At 45.3% G+C, this 15,996-nt stretch overlaps 1 protein-coding gene across 1 annotated transcript in view; it reads right to left on the bottom strand.

Annotated features, from left to right (window-relative positions):
- Positions 1-2,826: 2,826 nt before the first annotated feature.
- chrd (chordin) overlaps positions 2,827-15,996 on the bottom strand; it is a 29,056-nt gene continuing 15,886 nt past the window's right edge. The window contains exons 9-21 of the mRNA XM_080459100.1: positions 15,547-15,629; positions 12,765-12,912; positions 11,295-11,401; positions 10,441-10,720; positions 10,133-10,374; positions 9,937-10,050; positions 8,020-8,202; positions 7,398-7,491; positions 7,195-7,251; positions 6,926-7,029; positions 6,475-6,738; positions 4,633-4,726; positions 2,827-3,543 (exon numbers count right to left, since the gene is read on the bottom strand). Of these exons, the coding sequence (XP_080315226.1) occupies positions 3,479-3,543; positions 4,633-4,726; positions 6,475-6,738; positions 6,926-7,029; positions 7,195-7,251; positions 7,398-7,491; positions 8,020-8,202; positions 9,937-10,050; positions 10,133-10,374; positions 10,441-10,720; positions 11,295-11,401; positions 12,765-12,912; positions 15,547-15,629 (1,835 nt within the window). The 3' untranslated portion in view covers positions 2,827-3,478. The remainder of the gene's footprint in view (positions 3,544-4,632; positions 4,727-6,474; positions 6,739-6,925; positions 7,030-7,194; positions 7,252-7,397; positions 7,492-8,019; positions 8,203-9,936; positions 10,051-10,132; positions 10,375-10,440; positions 10,721-11,294; positions 11,402-12,764; positions 12,913-15,546; positions 15,630-15,996) is intronic.

Genomic DNA, 15,996 nt, shown 5'->3' with positions numbered 1-15,996 from the left:
TATCAATGGACGCTTTTCTCAGTACTTCTTCCTCACTACTCCACGTCGGCCCATGAGATTTTTCAAGATCAATTTTTAGATCTGGTTCAGAGTTCGGGGGAGTGTTCGAAGGCACCCAGACAAAAGGGTCTTTCCTAGAAACTCCCTGAAGAGAACTCTGGTCCGGATCAAACAGGGGAAAATGTGAACGCAACCTCAGAGCTGATTCAGGACCATTTTTCCAGTGAAGCTGCAGTAGGTTTAGATTGCTTGAATTAAACTTGAAATTCAAAAAAGAGAAGGATGTAATGGCACTGTGCAAATCCTTTTTTCTCATCGTCAAACTACTTTGTACAAGTATTTTATAGGTAGATGTTTTGTTTTTGCTTTGTGTTTGTGTCTCTGATGTATTTATTTTCTCTCTTTTTACCACTTAAACCCCAACCAGGCCCTCAGAAAATCTTCCTTTCTGAGTCTGGTTCTGCCAGTTGCTTACTGTTAAAAGGGAGTTTTTTCTTTCCTCTGTCTCTTATGCCTACTTATGTGGAATTGTGTGACGTGCAAGGTGAAGCTTCGCAGTTCCTCTTCTTGGTGCGTCTGTTTGTATATGAGCAAAGCTGAAGGAGATCAGATCCAAAGAGTCTAAAATTAGCTTTGCATTTTAGGTAAGAAGAAAATCTGTATTACAAACACATCAGCAGAAATTAAAAACTTAGCGCGGTCACCTAAAAAGGAGAAAGTTGGTTTTGGCGATAATGTGAAATGATAAACCCTCCTTTGTGTATTCGAGTAAGTGGGAGAAGAAATACGGTGGGAATGTGTGTTTGTGACTTCAGCTTCCCCCTTGGTGCATTAAACAGCCACAATCATAAAGTTGTACTTGGTTCTGACAATGAAAACTGTACAAAGCCAGCAGGACATATGTGGTGAATAAAACAGGTCCCGACCATCACATGTGGCTTTGATTCCAGTGGAGTTGCACCGATAAAAAGGATGAATAACTCCTCAGTCATCACCAAATGACGAGTGTTACAATTTCTTCAGCATTTCTTGGATGTTCAACAGAACAGTTCTGTAGGCTGATGTGCACATAAAGCACCAGGGTTCTACCTTATGGGGTGGGGTAGGGGGTGGGGGGGTTTCTGCAGGAAAAGTGTAGATAAAGTTGAATAATTCATGATGGTGGCTGATCATTGACACATGTGCAGGTGCAGGACTCAGGCTTCCTCACAGCTCGCCATGCTTAACCTTTGACCTTGGCCATCCGGCCCTGACAACAAGGCCTCCCCCCGCAGCGACCCCCGAGGGCCTGATGATGACTTTTCAACATGCTTTTACAATGTGTACACACACACACACACACACACACACACACACACACAGACGAGGTCAACAGGTGTCGTCAGGGGCGATGGCTGCCAGCTGGAGCGAGAACGTCTGATGTAATAATGTGTGCCGGCCAGCAGAGTGCAGTGATACTGTTATGCGTGTGTGTGTGTGTGTGTGTGTGTGTGTGTGTGTGTGTGTGTGTGTGTGTGTGTGTGTGTGTGTGTGTGTGTGTGTGTGTGTGTGTGTGTGTGTTGGAAAGAATCCTGCTTGCCCTTTGGCAATGTGTGTGTGTGTGTTCCTGATTCAGGAGTCGGTTCATGTGTACATCTGTTTAGATGTGTTTATGTTTCAGTCTGTCTGCAGTGTGTGTGTGTGTGTGTGTGTGTGTGTGTGTGTGTGTGTGTGTGTGTGTGTGTGTGTGTGTGTGTGTGTGTGTGTGTGTGCGTGTGGACACAGGGGAAGGTATGTAAGGCACCACATATGGTGCCTGTCTGAGGAGGAAAGAAAAAGTCAAGAAGAGCAATGAAGGAAAAGACAGAAACTAAAGGAAAAAAGGGGGATTAAAGAAAGTAAGGGCAGTGGATGACAGAAAAGAATTTAGAGGAAAGAAGGACGAGTAAGAAAAGGAAATAAATGTAAAGGACAGAAAATAATGAATCGAAAGGAAGTGGAAGGACGAAAAGGTAATTAATGAACAGAAAGTTAGAAAAGAAGGGAGAAAGAGGAAAGGCAAGGACAGAAAATATAGGAAATGAGATAAAAGGAAAAAAGCAAAAAAGGGTGAGAGAAACAAAATAAGAATAAAAGAAAATGACATGAAATGACATAAATTTAGAGGATGGATATGGACATGAAGAGAAAGGAGAAAAGAGCAGGAAAAGAAAGGAAATGATGGACAGTAGGAAAACACAAGGAAAGAACAAAAAAGAAAGGAAAAGTTCACTGGAAAAGTAAAGGAAGGAAAGCAAAGCAAAAGAAAGGAAGGGGAAAAGGAAAAGCAGTAAATGAGAAAAAGCAAAGACAATCAATGAGAGAAAAGATAAGAAGGAAATAAGAGCTGGAAAAGAGATGAGAAGGATATGAGAGCGTGGGAAAAAAGAGGACATGAGAGAAAAGAAAGACAAAGAAAGAACAGGAAAACTAAATAAATGAAAATGGGAGCGGAAAATTGAACAGAAAGGCAAATAAATGATAAAAAATAAGGAACAGACAACAGCAGAAAGAACAAGAGGAAAAAGAAAACAAATAAAGTTCAAGACAGTGTAAAAAACCACAGAAAGACTGCAAATGGAATAAGTGGTATGAATAATAGAGGAAAGGTGACGGGAACCAAAAAGAACGGCATTAAATGAGACGTGGGAGAAAGACTGGGATGAGAAAAGGCCATAAATAGAAGAAGCACAGCGAACAATGGAAAACACAATAAAAAATGGAGAGTTAATAAAAGAAGGAGTCAGGTCAGAGTGGCCGGTCACGTCCCTGATCACAGCTTCATGTGGAAAATAAGAATCACGGGAATCTCCTGCTTTCCCAGCAAGTGTCCTCTTTTATTTACTTCCCACACCGTTTAATAAATACAAAATACAAACCAGCTTCATGTTCACAAACGGCCCATCAAGTCAATACAAAACCAGGAAGAACTGACATGGAGGAGATGCTCACACCTCTGCAGACCGAACAGGACGTGAACTCCCCTTTAGGTTTACTGTGTATCTCTGCACTGCTCGTATAAAAAAAACAAAACAAAATACAAATATTCACACACACACACACACACACCTGCACTCGCACACATTCGCACAGCGATGCGTCCCGCAGTAGCTCTGGCTGCGCTTCCGTGGGAAGCCCTGTCGTAAAGGCACGCCAACCCGCGCTACCTCGCCCACACGTGGCGCAGGGAAATCCGCCCGGATTTCAAAATAAGAGTCCCGTCGAGGAGCGGCTCGAAGTCGCGTGACGGCTCCGTCGGGCCCGCGTGGGCCTCCCGGTCTCTGCTCTTCTGTCCTCGGTACAATCCTGAAGCTGATAACAGGGTGGGTGAAGAAGGATGGAGGAGGAGGAGGAGGGGGAGGAGGAGGAGGAGGAGGAAGACCCCAGTGTGCAGCTCTGGGTTCAGGTCCCTCAGGAAGGAGGAAGAGGAGGGAGGGGCAGGAGGAAGGAGGTCTGCGGTTCAGTGCCTCCAGGTTCGCTTTTTGTCCGGAGCCTTCACCGTCAGCTCGTCGGCCTCTGTCACGTCTGCAGAGAAGAAGGAGAGACGTCGTCATTAAAGAGTCGAAGGTTTTATAGATGCTCATAAGCCCTTTTTTTTCATGTCCAGCTGTAAAGGAGCGTATGAATCATTGCAAGCTGGGAAAGGTTCCACTTAAAGGTGTAGCACATGAATTAAAGGTAATACCATTTCTATGCTTTAATCTGACATGATAATGATTCTGAGGGGTTTTAAGTTAAAATGCAAAACATTCGTTTTTTGGGGGGGAAATCTGCTAACATGACAACGGTGCAGGGGAGGCCCAGAAAATGCAACTTTTTGAAAATATTATGCCTCCGTCTGTGGAAACTTGGTAAAACTGTGCATGCGCATCGTGTCCGTAGTACATAGTTTGTCTGCACATGGACGAGTAGATGGACAATAGGTTTCATCACAAAAATAAACAACAGCACCTACTCGTGGCCCAACTTGAAAACGACATAATTTTCAGCATTTCAGCCATGCAAACATCGTTTTTACAACATTGCTGTGGAAACACGTACATTTTCTAGAAAGGAAAAAAAATGATGTTTTCACTTCAGCAGACACACCGGTTCATAACTTTGGTTTTATCTCTATGAGCTTAATCATAAAATAACAGAAAACTTTGCTGTTTGAATTTAAAAATATAAATAAATTTTTTGTAGGACAATATTACCAGGATTTGAAAGCTTTTTGAGGACTTCCAGCGAGAATTTTTGCCATATTTAGTTGTTTTTTTTCACTATAACTTGTGAAATACCATGTGATTTTGGTCAGTTTAAGTAAAAAAAAAAGAAAGATTTTTGAATACACACATACATCTCTGCTCTCTATACTGCCACCGCGACCCCAAACGGAATAAGCGGGAAAGAAGATGGATGGATGGATGGATGGATGGATGGATGGATGGATGGATGGATGGATGGATGGATGGATGGACGGACAAATAGCATTTATTTGTGTTTACTGACACCAAGAAGGGTCACCCTGCAGCTTTTTGAAACATCAATCTCATGAAGGATATTTACTGATTGCGATCGCACATTTGTGCAGACTGCTGTATGTGTGCAGTGTGTGTGTGTTTGACAGCTTACCGATACATTCAGGACAGCAGGAGCCGTCTGCTCGCGTCATGTTGGAGCACGTCAGTGCGGGACACTGCTTCCTCTGACACTTGGTGACGCCGTGCTGCAGAGACAAAGACGGTAAAATTCAGAAAGAGTGAAACAAAATTATGCAAACTATGACACTTTGAGTTCCAGGTCCTGCATCAAAGAAAACCAGAATAAGACACTTTCTAACATCGAGAGCAGCCTTTCTTTTGGCGCTTTCCCACTTGTGCCTACTCGTCATCATGAGTTTTCTCTGTCGTGCACAAGTAATCATATGATGTGGCGCACACATGCATTGGATATCAGCTCAAATAATAATATTTATCAATAATATTACAAAATGTGGATCGTTATGATCGTGCTTCACTGTCCGGTGTTTCGGTTCCACTGGTGCCCCAGTTATCTGGTGACTTCTGCCACAGCAGCAGCTGATGGTAGAATAAGACTGTGGCAGAGAGGTGATGAAGCCCCTGATGGGAATCAGGTGTGCTGCCTCACCTCTCTGCCCATAAAAGGAGGAGCCGCCGGACACACAGGGTGACAGGCGGGTGCAGACGTGGTGTGTGAGATTTTGCAAACGTTTTGATTTCTGTTAATAAAAGTAAAGGTCTCCGGAACTACTGACTTCATGCCTCTGTGGAGGAACCCGGCGGTGGCGTGCTCTACTGCCACAAAGACAAACAAACAGTGTGATACCTAAGACTTTAATAAAAATGCAGGTATGGATTAATCCGGAACACCAGTGGTGTCCGTGGCTCGACCTCCCAATGGTGGTAGTGGGTCGCTCCCCCCTGAATCCTCTGAATCCTCTGGTCGGCCACCAGACATAAAACACCTGCACGTCCTCGCTGCTCCACGGGGTTTATTTCTGTACGTCTATCTCCGTTTGTGAGCGTCCTTGTTGTGATTTTATTTTTTTTAAATGGCGGGGTGAACGAGCCGCCCTGTGACCCATCTGTATCGAGACGAGCCGGCCAATCAGCGGCCTGCTGTCTGCCGACGGTACATTGTCTACTCGCTGTAGCTCACTTGGAAATAAAAGTACCTGGTAGCGGGCACTAACACGTAGTGGAAAAGCACCAATAGCGAGTAGAGTTAAGTCATAGGGCTGAGTAGGAACTAGTGGAAAAGCACCATTTGTTGCATTTGGGGGTCCGTTTTCTTGAGAACAGTGCTTGGAGTCACTGAAAATATAACTTGTTGAAAAAGACTCCCAAGGTGGAACTTTTCTGAAACGCTGCTTACGGCGTATGGTAAAGTAGTTCCTCTGCACAGGCGTGAGTAGACGGACAATAACAACATTTCTTCTCCAGAGTGTCATGACTGCCCGTCCATGTTCTCCTGAGACTTTGTAGTTTCAAAGTTGAGTGACCTGGAATAGCTTTCCAACTCCGATGTCTGTCCACAGGAACGTCCGCGTGCTCACCGTTGTTAATGTTGATATGATGAAGTTGTGAACATGAAGACCTGAAAAGCTGCTTTTGAGTGACCCTGTTTCTCGTTCGACTGACTGCTGGTTCAAATGTTGGGCTGGTTTGATTTCACATATGAGCGCTGCCTGTCTGCCGGCGTTCTGGCTCTGGGTCAGTCTTATCGAAGCAACTTGCATTGTGTTATCCTGAAAGAATTCAGCTTGAACTCTCTCTGAACCATGAATCATTTCTTCAGTCTTGTAATACAAATATCACATTTCAGGATCTTTTTTTTTTTTTTTTTTAACTTGGCCTCTATTTTTAATGGATTCCTTCAAGTGGACTCATATACAGTACATGTTAGTGGTAGAAACAATAGAAAAAACTTGGGTTGTATTTTATTGGTACTTACGTCACACCAGCAGTTGATGCACCTCATCTCGCCCACCACGGGCACCCAGGGGTGCCAGCTCTCGCTGTTCTGGTAGAAGTTCTTGCCAAATTTGCAGTGCCTGGGGCTGTCGGCCTGCATCATGTCACTATGCTCCAGGCCCGGAGCGCTGCGGTCCTCTTCTGGACACTCCTTACAGCAGTCGGAGGGATTACGTCTCACCGGGTGACTGCAGGTCGACACTGGACACGTCACCTTCTCGCAGTGAACCTCTCCTGTGGATCCCTGTGGGTGAGGTGAAGCGGGTCAGCAGCAAGTCGGCAGCGCCGTGTTTTTCCACATGAAGGGTTAGAAATTTCCCGTGTTTAGGCGTCGAGATTCTCCGGAGTCCAACGTGCGATAAATGATCCATTTAGAGCATTTGGAGAGTGAATCCCACCAGATGTGAGGAGGTTCACTGGCGCGTATTTACCTTGCAAGTGCAGATGGCACATTTAATGTAGCCAAAGGGAGGAACAAAGGGATGCCATGTGGTTCCCGGGGCGTGCATCTTCTGGTCTCCTTCAAAGTAACAACCTGAAAGAGGGGGGGAAGAGGTCACTGAGGACAGGTAGCCACATTATCCATGAAGGATTCTGCTGAATTCCACGTCTGAGCGGAAATTCAATAAAAAGGAGAAGTGGCAGGAGATGACAAAGGCTTTCAAAAGAAAAGAAAGAGAACAGAAGAGCAAGACTCTACCTTCAGGATTCTCCTCCACCTTCTCTGGAGCTTTCATGTCCTTGGGCTCCTTCCTCTCTGCGTAGAAAAAAGGGAAATGCAGTTTTAGCTTCTCGATAGCCGAGAGGCTTTTAGTCCGAGGGGATAATGTGTTCACAGGAGAGGGACTGGAATGAGCAGATCTTGATATTAGACACATGAACAGATGTTAGAAAGTATCTCACCATCACAAACGGGGCAGCACTTATCCTCGGGCTGAATGGTTCGGGAGCAGGTCAACACGGGACAGATGACCGGGTCGCAGATTACTGTTCGCTTCTATAGTGAGACCAGAGTGAGTGAATCCACCGGGGTTCTTTAATGTTACTAACTGATCAGAGAGGCATTGACAGAGGGACTTGTGGACTGACTGACTGACTGACTGACTGACTGACTGACTGACTGCTCCTGGGACTTAGCAGTTTTATTGTTTATCACTTATAAAAACAATACAAATTGGTCGTCTGTCCTTACGAACGTCTGTGAACTCGCCATTACTGATGTTTATAGCGTTTTTTCTGTGCATGTGTGCGTGGTTTCATTATAAAAACAAACAACAGCGCCAACTCGTTTTCAAAATGTTGCCATGAAAACAGGAAACTTCTATGAAATGAAAACACATTTTCACTTGAAACGTTGTGTAAACAGGGGCCTAAAGTCAAAGTTTATCATGGCACTATTTCACCGGTCCGGCCCACCTAACATGAAATCGGGCTGTATGTGGCCCCGGATTTAAAATGTAATTGACATCCCTGATCTAAAGTCTCATGCATGTTTGCTGTCTTTTGTTTTTCTTATTGTCCTCACCTGGCAGCTGCAGGAGAAACATTTGTCATAGTTGGGTGTCCAGCGAGCGCCGTGGGCCTGGTGCTGGTTCTCAAAGAAGCACGTGTTGGGATCTTTCTTCAGTTCCTCGGGGTCCTTGACCAAAAGATCGTCCGGCTCGGCCTCGTCCCTGGTCCCGAGGCCACAGCTGTTGGGGACGTGGACCTACAGGGACATGAGAGGAGATGAGGAAGGCGTGAGCGATGTGTTGGGCCTGCAGGCTGGTGTCAAGTTGACTAGTTAAGTATTCCTAAATGGAGCGTTTCTGCGCTCCCGAGCAGATGGCTGTTTATGTGTTGGACCTGTTTTCTATTAAAACAGCTGGATCCCCCATTCTCTGTTTGTTTTCCTCATTAGTACCTGGCAGCTTAAAAAGCTTGTGAGCAACTACACCTGCGAGGCTCAGTTTGTGTTTGCGAGTCTCCGAAGCCCAGTAAAACTGCCTTTACACCAAAACCCACACCTGCCAGTGAAAGTGTGCGGCTGTGTGGGCAAATGGACCCGAAACTAATCACTGGGATCGAAGACAACGCCGCTGCTGTGCTCTTGCTTCAATGCAATCGGAGACCTGGCCACCAAACAAATTAGAAGTCATATAAAAAGAATACGCCTCAAATTTGTCTCTGCAACATATAAACAGAATTAAATAACACACTTTCTGCAAGTTGTTGCATCTAGTCCAGTGCGATGCACGCATTTTTTTTTCTTCTGAAAAACAAACCACATTAGCTCATAATGGTCTATGATTCATTACAATTAACACCATAACCCAGAATCACCATCATATAATCTCAAAAGCCTGAGAAATAAAAGCAATAGCCAGATTCCCAGAACTTCACTAGATTCTTATACTTTCTCTAACATCTGTAAATCTAGTTTTGACATGGTCAAAGCCTCGGTGCACCCCTGTAATCTCAGGCGGGTTCATAGTGGGTCCCTCACCATATGTTGGGAGCCTTGTAATTTGCTAATTTGTCTGTTATTAGAAGTGCAAAGATTCAGACGTGCGTAGCGATTAAATTGCTCTATTTTAAGAGCTCAAAAACAGACAAATCTGGGAAACACACTTTTATTTCTACTCGTAGTCATTGTTTTTGACCGAACTAATAAAGCTTCTATACATTCTGCTTGCAAATCTGGTTTTGTTATATCAACAATGGAGATGCACCATCGTGTTTTGTTATAATAATGTACATTCTTCATTTTCAGTGAAAGAAAAAAAAGCACAATATTTGTTTGAGATCACTTGACATTGTGAGAGTGCATGACAAAATGTCAATACGAAGTAGCAACACATATCCCTAAACAATGGTTTTCTTTCCAATTATTCGAGTTTTTATTTTATCTATTTACAACAGCTTGTTCAACAGCAAACTGTCTGAGGGGCGTTCAAAGACAGCTCAGAGTGTCGGTTACCTGTGACTTGGATAATTTGGAAGGACAAATATGAGTGTGAGTCACAAAAGAAGACAACAAGGGAAAGAATAAAATAGAAATATCTAGAAAGAAACCGCTCAAAGAGATATTTTATTATTATTTGTAGGACATAACAGCCCTACTCAGGAATGTGAGAAGCTCAAATTAAATATACAGACAGCTTGGGTGCATTTATATCCAAAAAAGGGACAGGTGCTATTTCATTGCAGCAGATTTTCAGTGACTGTTTTTTGACTAGTTAACACATTTCAGAGGTGATTAAAAGCACTCAACTGCCACATAAAACACCACAGCTTTACCGCTGGCCATTATTGTGGATGTTATACAACCCATCACACCAAAGCAGCCAAGCTGTAATCATCTTTTTGACCACAACACAGCTTGAAAATCCAACAATACTTCATACAAAAATTTACTTTCTAAGGCACAACCTGGATGCTGTATTGGATTTTTGTGACATACCCGTCCCCGGATCTCTCCTCGAGGGTTCAGCTTGGTGCTGACCTGGACGTAGGCCGTTCCCTGATCCAGGTGTGTCAGTAAGTCTCCGCTGATGTCCTTCAAGACACCCTGAGCCTGTGGGAGAGGCGAGGAGAACTTAATGGGTTTGTGCTCATGCACGGACTCTCATATTTCCTGTGTGTGGACGCTAAAGTACCTGCGAGCCGTAGAAGCCGGTCAGCAGCCTCTTGTGTGGCGTGCTGCTGTCGTCCAGCTCTACAATCTCCGCCAGCCCGTGGAGGTGTGCGTTCACCGTGACGTCGTCGGTTTTGCTCAGGCCCGAGACGACGATCTCATAATGGAGGTGGCACTGTTTGTCCAGAGACACCCAGGCGTGGCCGGAGGCGCCGGTTCGTACCGGAGGGGACACGAAGTGGCCGGCGAGGGGGGTGGGCAGCTCTGAGGAAGGAAGACAAGCGTCACACAGAGCCTGTTTGGTTGAATTCAGTGCAAATCTTTACATACCGTGTCGGGGCGCCTCCAGGCCGCTGTAGGGCAGAGCCTTGATCTGTCCCCGCAGCTCGCCGTCCAGGCTGTGCATGGTGGCCACGTTGATAAAGAGCTCGTTCTGCAGCAGCATGTGGATATGTCGGGCCTCCAGGCGGCTCCAGCTGCCCACCGCCTGCCCGCTGGTCCTGCTGTACTCTGGAGTCAGGTCGTACAGGACGGAGCGCTTGTTTCGACGCCGCGGCTTCAGCTCGATGGTGACGCCCACGACGTCACTGCTGAGACCGGCCACCTGAATCTGGAGAGGGAGGATTTGCTTTAACCTCAGGATGTATTCGCCTTAAAGGGGGAAGTGTTTTAAGACTAGTTTCAACAGCATATAGACAGAAACATGACATTTCTGTAATTAGGTTCTCTGTGAGAATAATGGAGATAAAAGCTATAAAAACCGAGATTAATCAAATCTACATCACTCAAAAGGAAAAAGTCTCTTAAAGAGATAGACTGGACATGCAAACTTATGCAGCTGAACTCTGCAGGTCCGCCGCTCCACTATGAAATTCAAGGTTCAAGGCTGAAGGTGTTTATAAGCATCAGTCATTGTTCATATGATTTGATGTTCAGGAAGTGACTGTAACGTAATTATTTTTGTTAATGAATACATATCATAAAGCCTCCCAATCTGATTGTAGTAAAGCTCAGGAAACTTGTATTTGGACTTAAACTCCACAAAACAATCTTTCTATGTTCAGTTTAATTAATGAGGTGTGGGAAATGGTGAATATTCCCAGGAAATCATTGATTTTTTTTCTAAAGAGCAATTTAAGTTTGGAGGATTTCTCGATGTTGACTCAGTAAGAGCAGATCCATACCTGGAAGTCCAGAGTCCCATTATCGTGGAGGTTAAAGACGGCGGATCCCACACCTCCCGTCTTCCCCGGAGTCAACGCCTCGCCACTGGACATCACACTCTGGATGGCTGGGCCACACAGAAAAAAGATTCACATCACCGTCATACTCACACGACGTATCTGAAAGGATCGCTTCTCCCCGCGGACGCTCGCGAGAAAAAAACCTGACAGCATGCGAGATTAGGCAATGATTTCATGTCATGTTCGAGTTTTCTGCTCGGCGGGAGGAGGAGGAGGAGGAGGAGGAGAAGGAGGAGGGGAGTCATGTCATCCACTCACTGGGAAAGAGTTGTGGAGGGGATTCAATCGAACTGCTAATCAGGAGGCGCTTGAGGCCTCTGTTAAAGGAAAAAAAAAAGAAGGAGCTAATCCCCGGGGATGAGGTAACCCTCGGTTTAGAAAGCCTGAGCTGAGAAAAGTGCAGGCAGAAATTGCAGAAAATGACACAGAGGAGGAATGAGGCCAGGGCTGCACACAGAGACATGATGGGCTGGAGACATGAGGAGGGACGGAGACGAGGGGAGGGGAGGGAAGAAGGAGAGGAGTGTGTGTTGGGCTTGAATTCTTCACACATAACGTCAAGCTGTTAATCATGGTGCTGGAACACCGGCACGTCGATTCCAGCAGACTGTGACCTTGGCAGGGAAACGAGGCGGGTGTGTAAACATTTTACACAACAAGACACTACTATTTCTTTTTTTTCTTTTTTTTTTCCATATCTTCATGTGTGACAATTCGCTCTGGATTCTAAAGCAGAGAGGCTTTAGACCAGGGGCGTCAAGTATCAGGCCCATGGGCCGAAACTTGTCCGCAAAAGGCTCCAATTTGGCCAAACCACCAAGCAAATGGTAAAAATGTAAAATGAAAAATAAAATACATATATTTAAATAGAATAAATTTCTTAAGAGTAGTTTACCCAACACAGTACTGAGACCTGTAGTTTTGTGAAAATATAGCCATTATTATCATGTACTGTATATTCTGTGCCACAAGAAAGAAAACCTGTAAAATACAAATTTAAAGGTTTTTATGGCACCATTTTACTGGTCCAGCCCACTCAAGATGGGATTGGGCTGTATGTGGCCCCTGAACTAAAATGTGTTTGACACCCCTGCTTTAGACTATTAGGTTGTCTGACATTCCTGAAACCACTTTCGTGTGTGTTTCCTGCTGCGCACACACACACACACACACACACACACACACACACACACACACACACACACACACACACACACACACACACACACACACAGACATGCACACAGTGTTGGTGGGCCAGCGAGTCAAACGGAGGGTCTATAAATGTGCTTTCCCACCAGCGATAAGACTTGAAAGAACAGCGAGCGAGTATTTATAGAAGAGAACGACAAAAACAGTCGCAGATGGAGTGAGGGTGAACCGGCCTCGCCGCGTGCTGCCGTCACTTACTGTCGCAGGACTTTCTGCCGGCGATGGAGCCCGAGATCTTTTTTGGAGGCTGCTCTTCGGTTGCCACGGCGATCTCCAGCTGACCGCGGGACAGCCAGAAGAGCTCGCGGCTGTTCAGGTTGGTCAGCACCTCGGCGAAGTCGGGATTCTGCACAGATCGGAACAGATCCATTGACAAGTGGAAACAAACAGACATTATTATTTTTTTTTTTTTTTTTTTTATTCATCTTTTGCCTGGCGACTTGTGATATGAGCAGGTTTATTCTGTGATTTTTCTCTCATTGAATATCTAATGGCATGCTGGTGAACAAACACCAGAGGGATTTTATACAAAGGCCCCCTTCAACAGCAGGAATGAAATTGTCACATTTAGATCTTGTTGACTTGATGTTGGTACAACAATGACATGTTACTGGAGCAACCCAAACCCCAGCTCATTTAAACCGGGGACAGACTGGTGATTTGTTTCCAGCTAAAAGGGACATTTTTCAATGCCCTGCGCCAAACAGAGACCGACAGAGAGGAAAACAAATCCCGGCAGGACGCTGAAATGTCCTCCAAACAGAACAAATACAGCAGTCGCGGAGACTTCACAGAGTCAGAAATCACAGAGGACGCCGACGCACGAAAACACGTGCTGCTCGAAATGCTCCCCGCCTCCTCTCACGGCCGTGCACTTGAGCTCCGGGCAAGAAATATGGCTTGCATTGCTTTAACACGTTTCATACCGACGAAAAGTTTTTTGTTTCAAGCTGGCCAGCCGGACTCCGGGACGATGTTGAGAAATGTGGGATTAATAGGACAGATGTACGGGAGTGTTGAAGAAATGTTACTTTTATGACCCCGGGGCCGCGGTTCAATATAAATATACATGTACCATAAATCTAGGCAGCGAGGAGCCAAAGCAGAGCAGGAATGGACGAGAGGAGGGGGCTTGGACTGAGGGATGGTGAATTTTAGAATTTAGCAGGATAATGAAGAGGGAGGTAAGGTGCGGAGGGATATACGAGGTCTTCAGTGAACAGAGGAACGACATTGCCGGGGTCGTAAAACACAAAGTTGAGACTCCTCTTCAGTGTCGGAATGCACAGGCGTCACATTTTCTCCTTTCATCCTCCCAAATCTGCCACTTTTTTCAAGGCATAAATAGTTCTACAGTTCTGACAACATCTTGGCAAACGTGCTGCTATTGTGTGTCCTCGGAGAGCGGAGTTGGTTGCAACTTCTGACAGATGTTGAATAAAGACGGGAGTCTGCAGCGACACAGGAGATCTTAGACTCCTGACCCCCTAAAATTAAGATTATAAAAGCTTTAATGCTTTCAATTTCCCCTTTATCCGAGCAAACTGTGACTAAAAATGTGAACATGTGTGAGGACTTTTTTATTAAATCATGTCTGAGTGCTCTCTCTCTCTCTCTCTCTCTCTCTCTCTCTCTCTCTCTCTCTCTCTCTCTCTCTCTCTCTCTCTCTCTCTCTCTCTCTCTCTCTCTCCTGTGACATTGCATCTCCCATATAACACACAGCAGAAGCACAACATTACTTTGGTATGTCAGACACAACACTGTATCACAGTGAGGAAATAGTAAAGTAGGGATTTGTTGATTTGAGGAGGTGACCGTGACTCTTATTTTCTGTCTGTGTCTGCGAGTGGGCCAGACCGGTAAAATAATAACCTTTAGATTGAATGTTTAACTTTTTCTTTGTTGTGGCGCAGAGTATACAAGATGAAAATGTCGGCTCCTTAAAGGTCTTGGTCTTGACTCAGTCTTGGATTCTTAAAGTCTTTGTCTGGTCTTGTGATGCTTTGGTCTAAGTCTTGAATCATTTTCAGCCCCTTAAAGTCTTGGTCTTGTCATGACCTGGTCTCAGATTAGGTGGTCTTGACTACAACGCTACTATTTATTTTATGTTTTTATAACTATAGGTTACACACTAAGATGTTGTTTGACCAATTTTACAAGTTACCACCAATTTCTATTAGTTCTAAATGACATTTATGCTTATACATATATATATCTTTGTTACGTGAAAAAAAATTCGACTTTCCCAAATACCCTGGTACGGGTTAATGCCATGTTGTCTGCATGTTTCTACCACACAGTGGCTTCAAGTGATATCGGGGTGTCTCGCCAGGTGACAGGTTGTGTCACCAAGCTCAAACTGCATTATCCCCTTGTTTTTGTCTCTCTCTCTCTCTCTCTCTCTCTCTCTCTCTCTCTCTCTCTCTCTCTCTCTCTCTCTCTCTCTCTCTCTCATTGGCCCTTCAACACGACTCCTGGCAGAATCAAAAACAGACCTGCCTTTCATCACCCCCCCCCATCCATCTGAGCCCACAGACCACTAACCACTGACATGTGTGAGGAGTGTGTGCATCCTCTCGCCCCCCCCCCCCCCCGTCTCCTCTCGCACCCTCTGTCCTCTGCGTCTCATCCCTCGCCCACATCTGCCTCCCGCGGGACAGCCCTCCGCTCGCACTCTTTCTTTTGCTTTCTGTCGCCTCTCGCCCACCACGTCCACTTTTCTTGTCATGTATGTGGCCAGTTGGCTGTGATCAGAGCGGCGGCGGCGGCAACATGGCGAGGATGTGGTGACGGAACCACATCCGTCTCCCAGAGAAGGAAAAAAGGCGGCGGTGGGACGCACACGTGTGAGTGTGTCGTTACAAGCTGAAAACAACAATGTTCCTCCTCCAGTCACCCGTTAAAGTTCAAGACGACCTTGAATGTCTCTTGACTGCCAGAACCCCCCCCCCCCCTCCAGATGAACTGCACTCTGACTCACGTGAGAAGTGATGTTGGCTCGGATCTCTCGCAGGACGTGGTGTCGGTACATGAGCTGGACTCGGATTGGCACCAGAAGAGGCTCTGAAAGACAGTGAGAGAGTTTGGTTAACATGGACCCTTCACATTCTCCTGTGGGTTTTCTTCATTAGTCTAAACCACCAGTTTTCTTACACCCCTCCCTTAATTACAGAGGCTGTGGTCGCCCACCAGAGTTTAATTTCTCTCACCGGTTTCCTAATGAACCTTAAGTATCCTGACACCTCTCATCACAGGATAAACCTGGCACCAATGCAACAGAGCCATTAATCAATGTAACTGAAAAATACACGGTTTAATGTGTTCATGATGTCGGAATATCTAAAAGAGAGATTAAGGCACACATTTTTGAGAAGGCTTTTAGCAGATTTTAATTGTGTTTAATTATATTTATTAATATACCGGTCCAACT

Source organism: Lipophrys pholis (assembly GCF_963383615.2).
Source record: "Lipophrys pholis genome assembly, chromosome: 3".
Taxonomy (NCBI): domain Eukaryota; kingdom Metazoa; phylum Chordata; class Actinopteri; order Blenniiformes; family Blenniidae; genus Lipophrys; species Lipophrys pholis.
The sequence above is the reverse complement of the archived record's forward strand: the minus strand, read 5'-3'. Positions and strand labels throughout refer to the sequence as shown.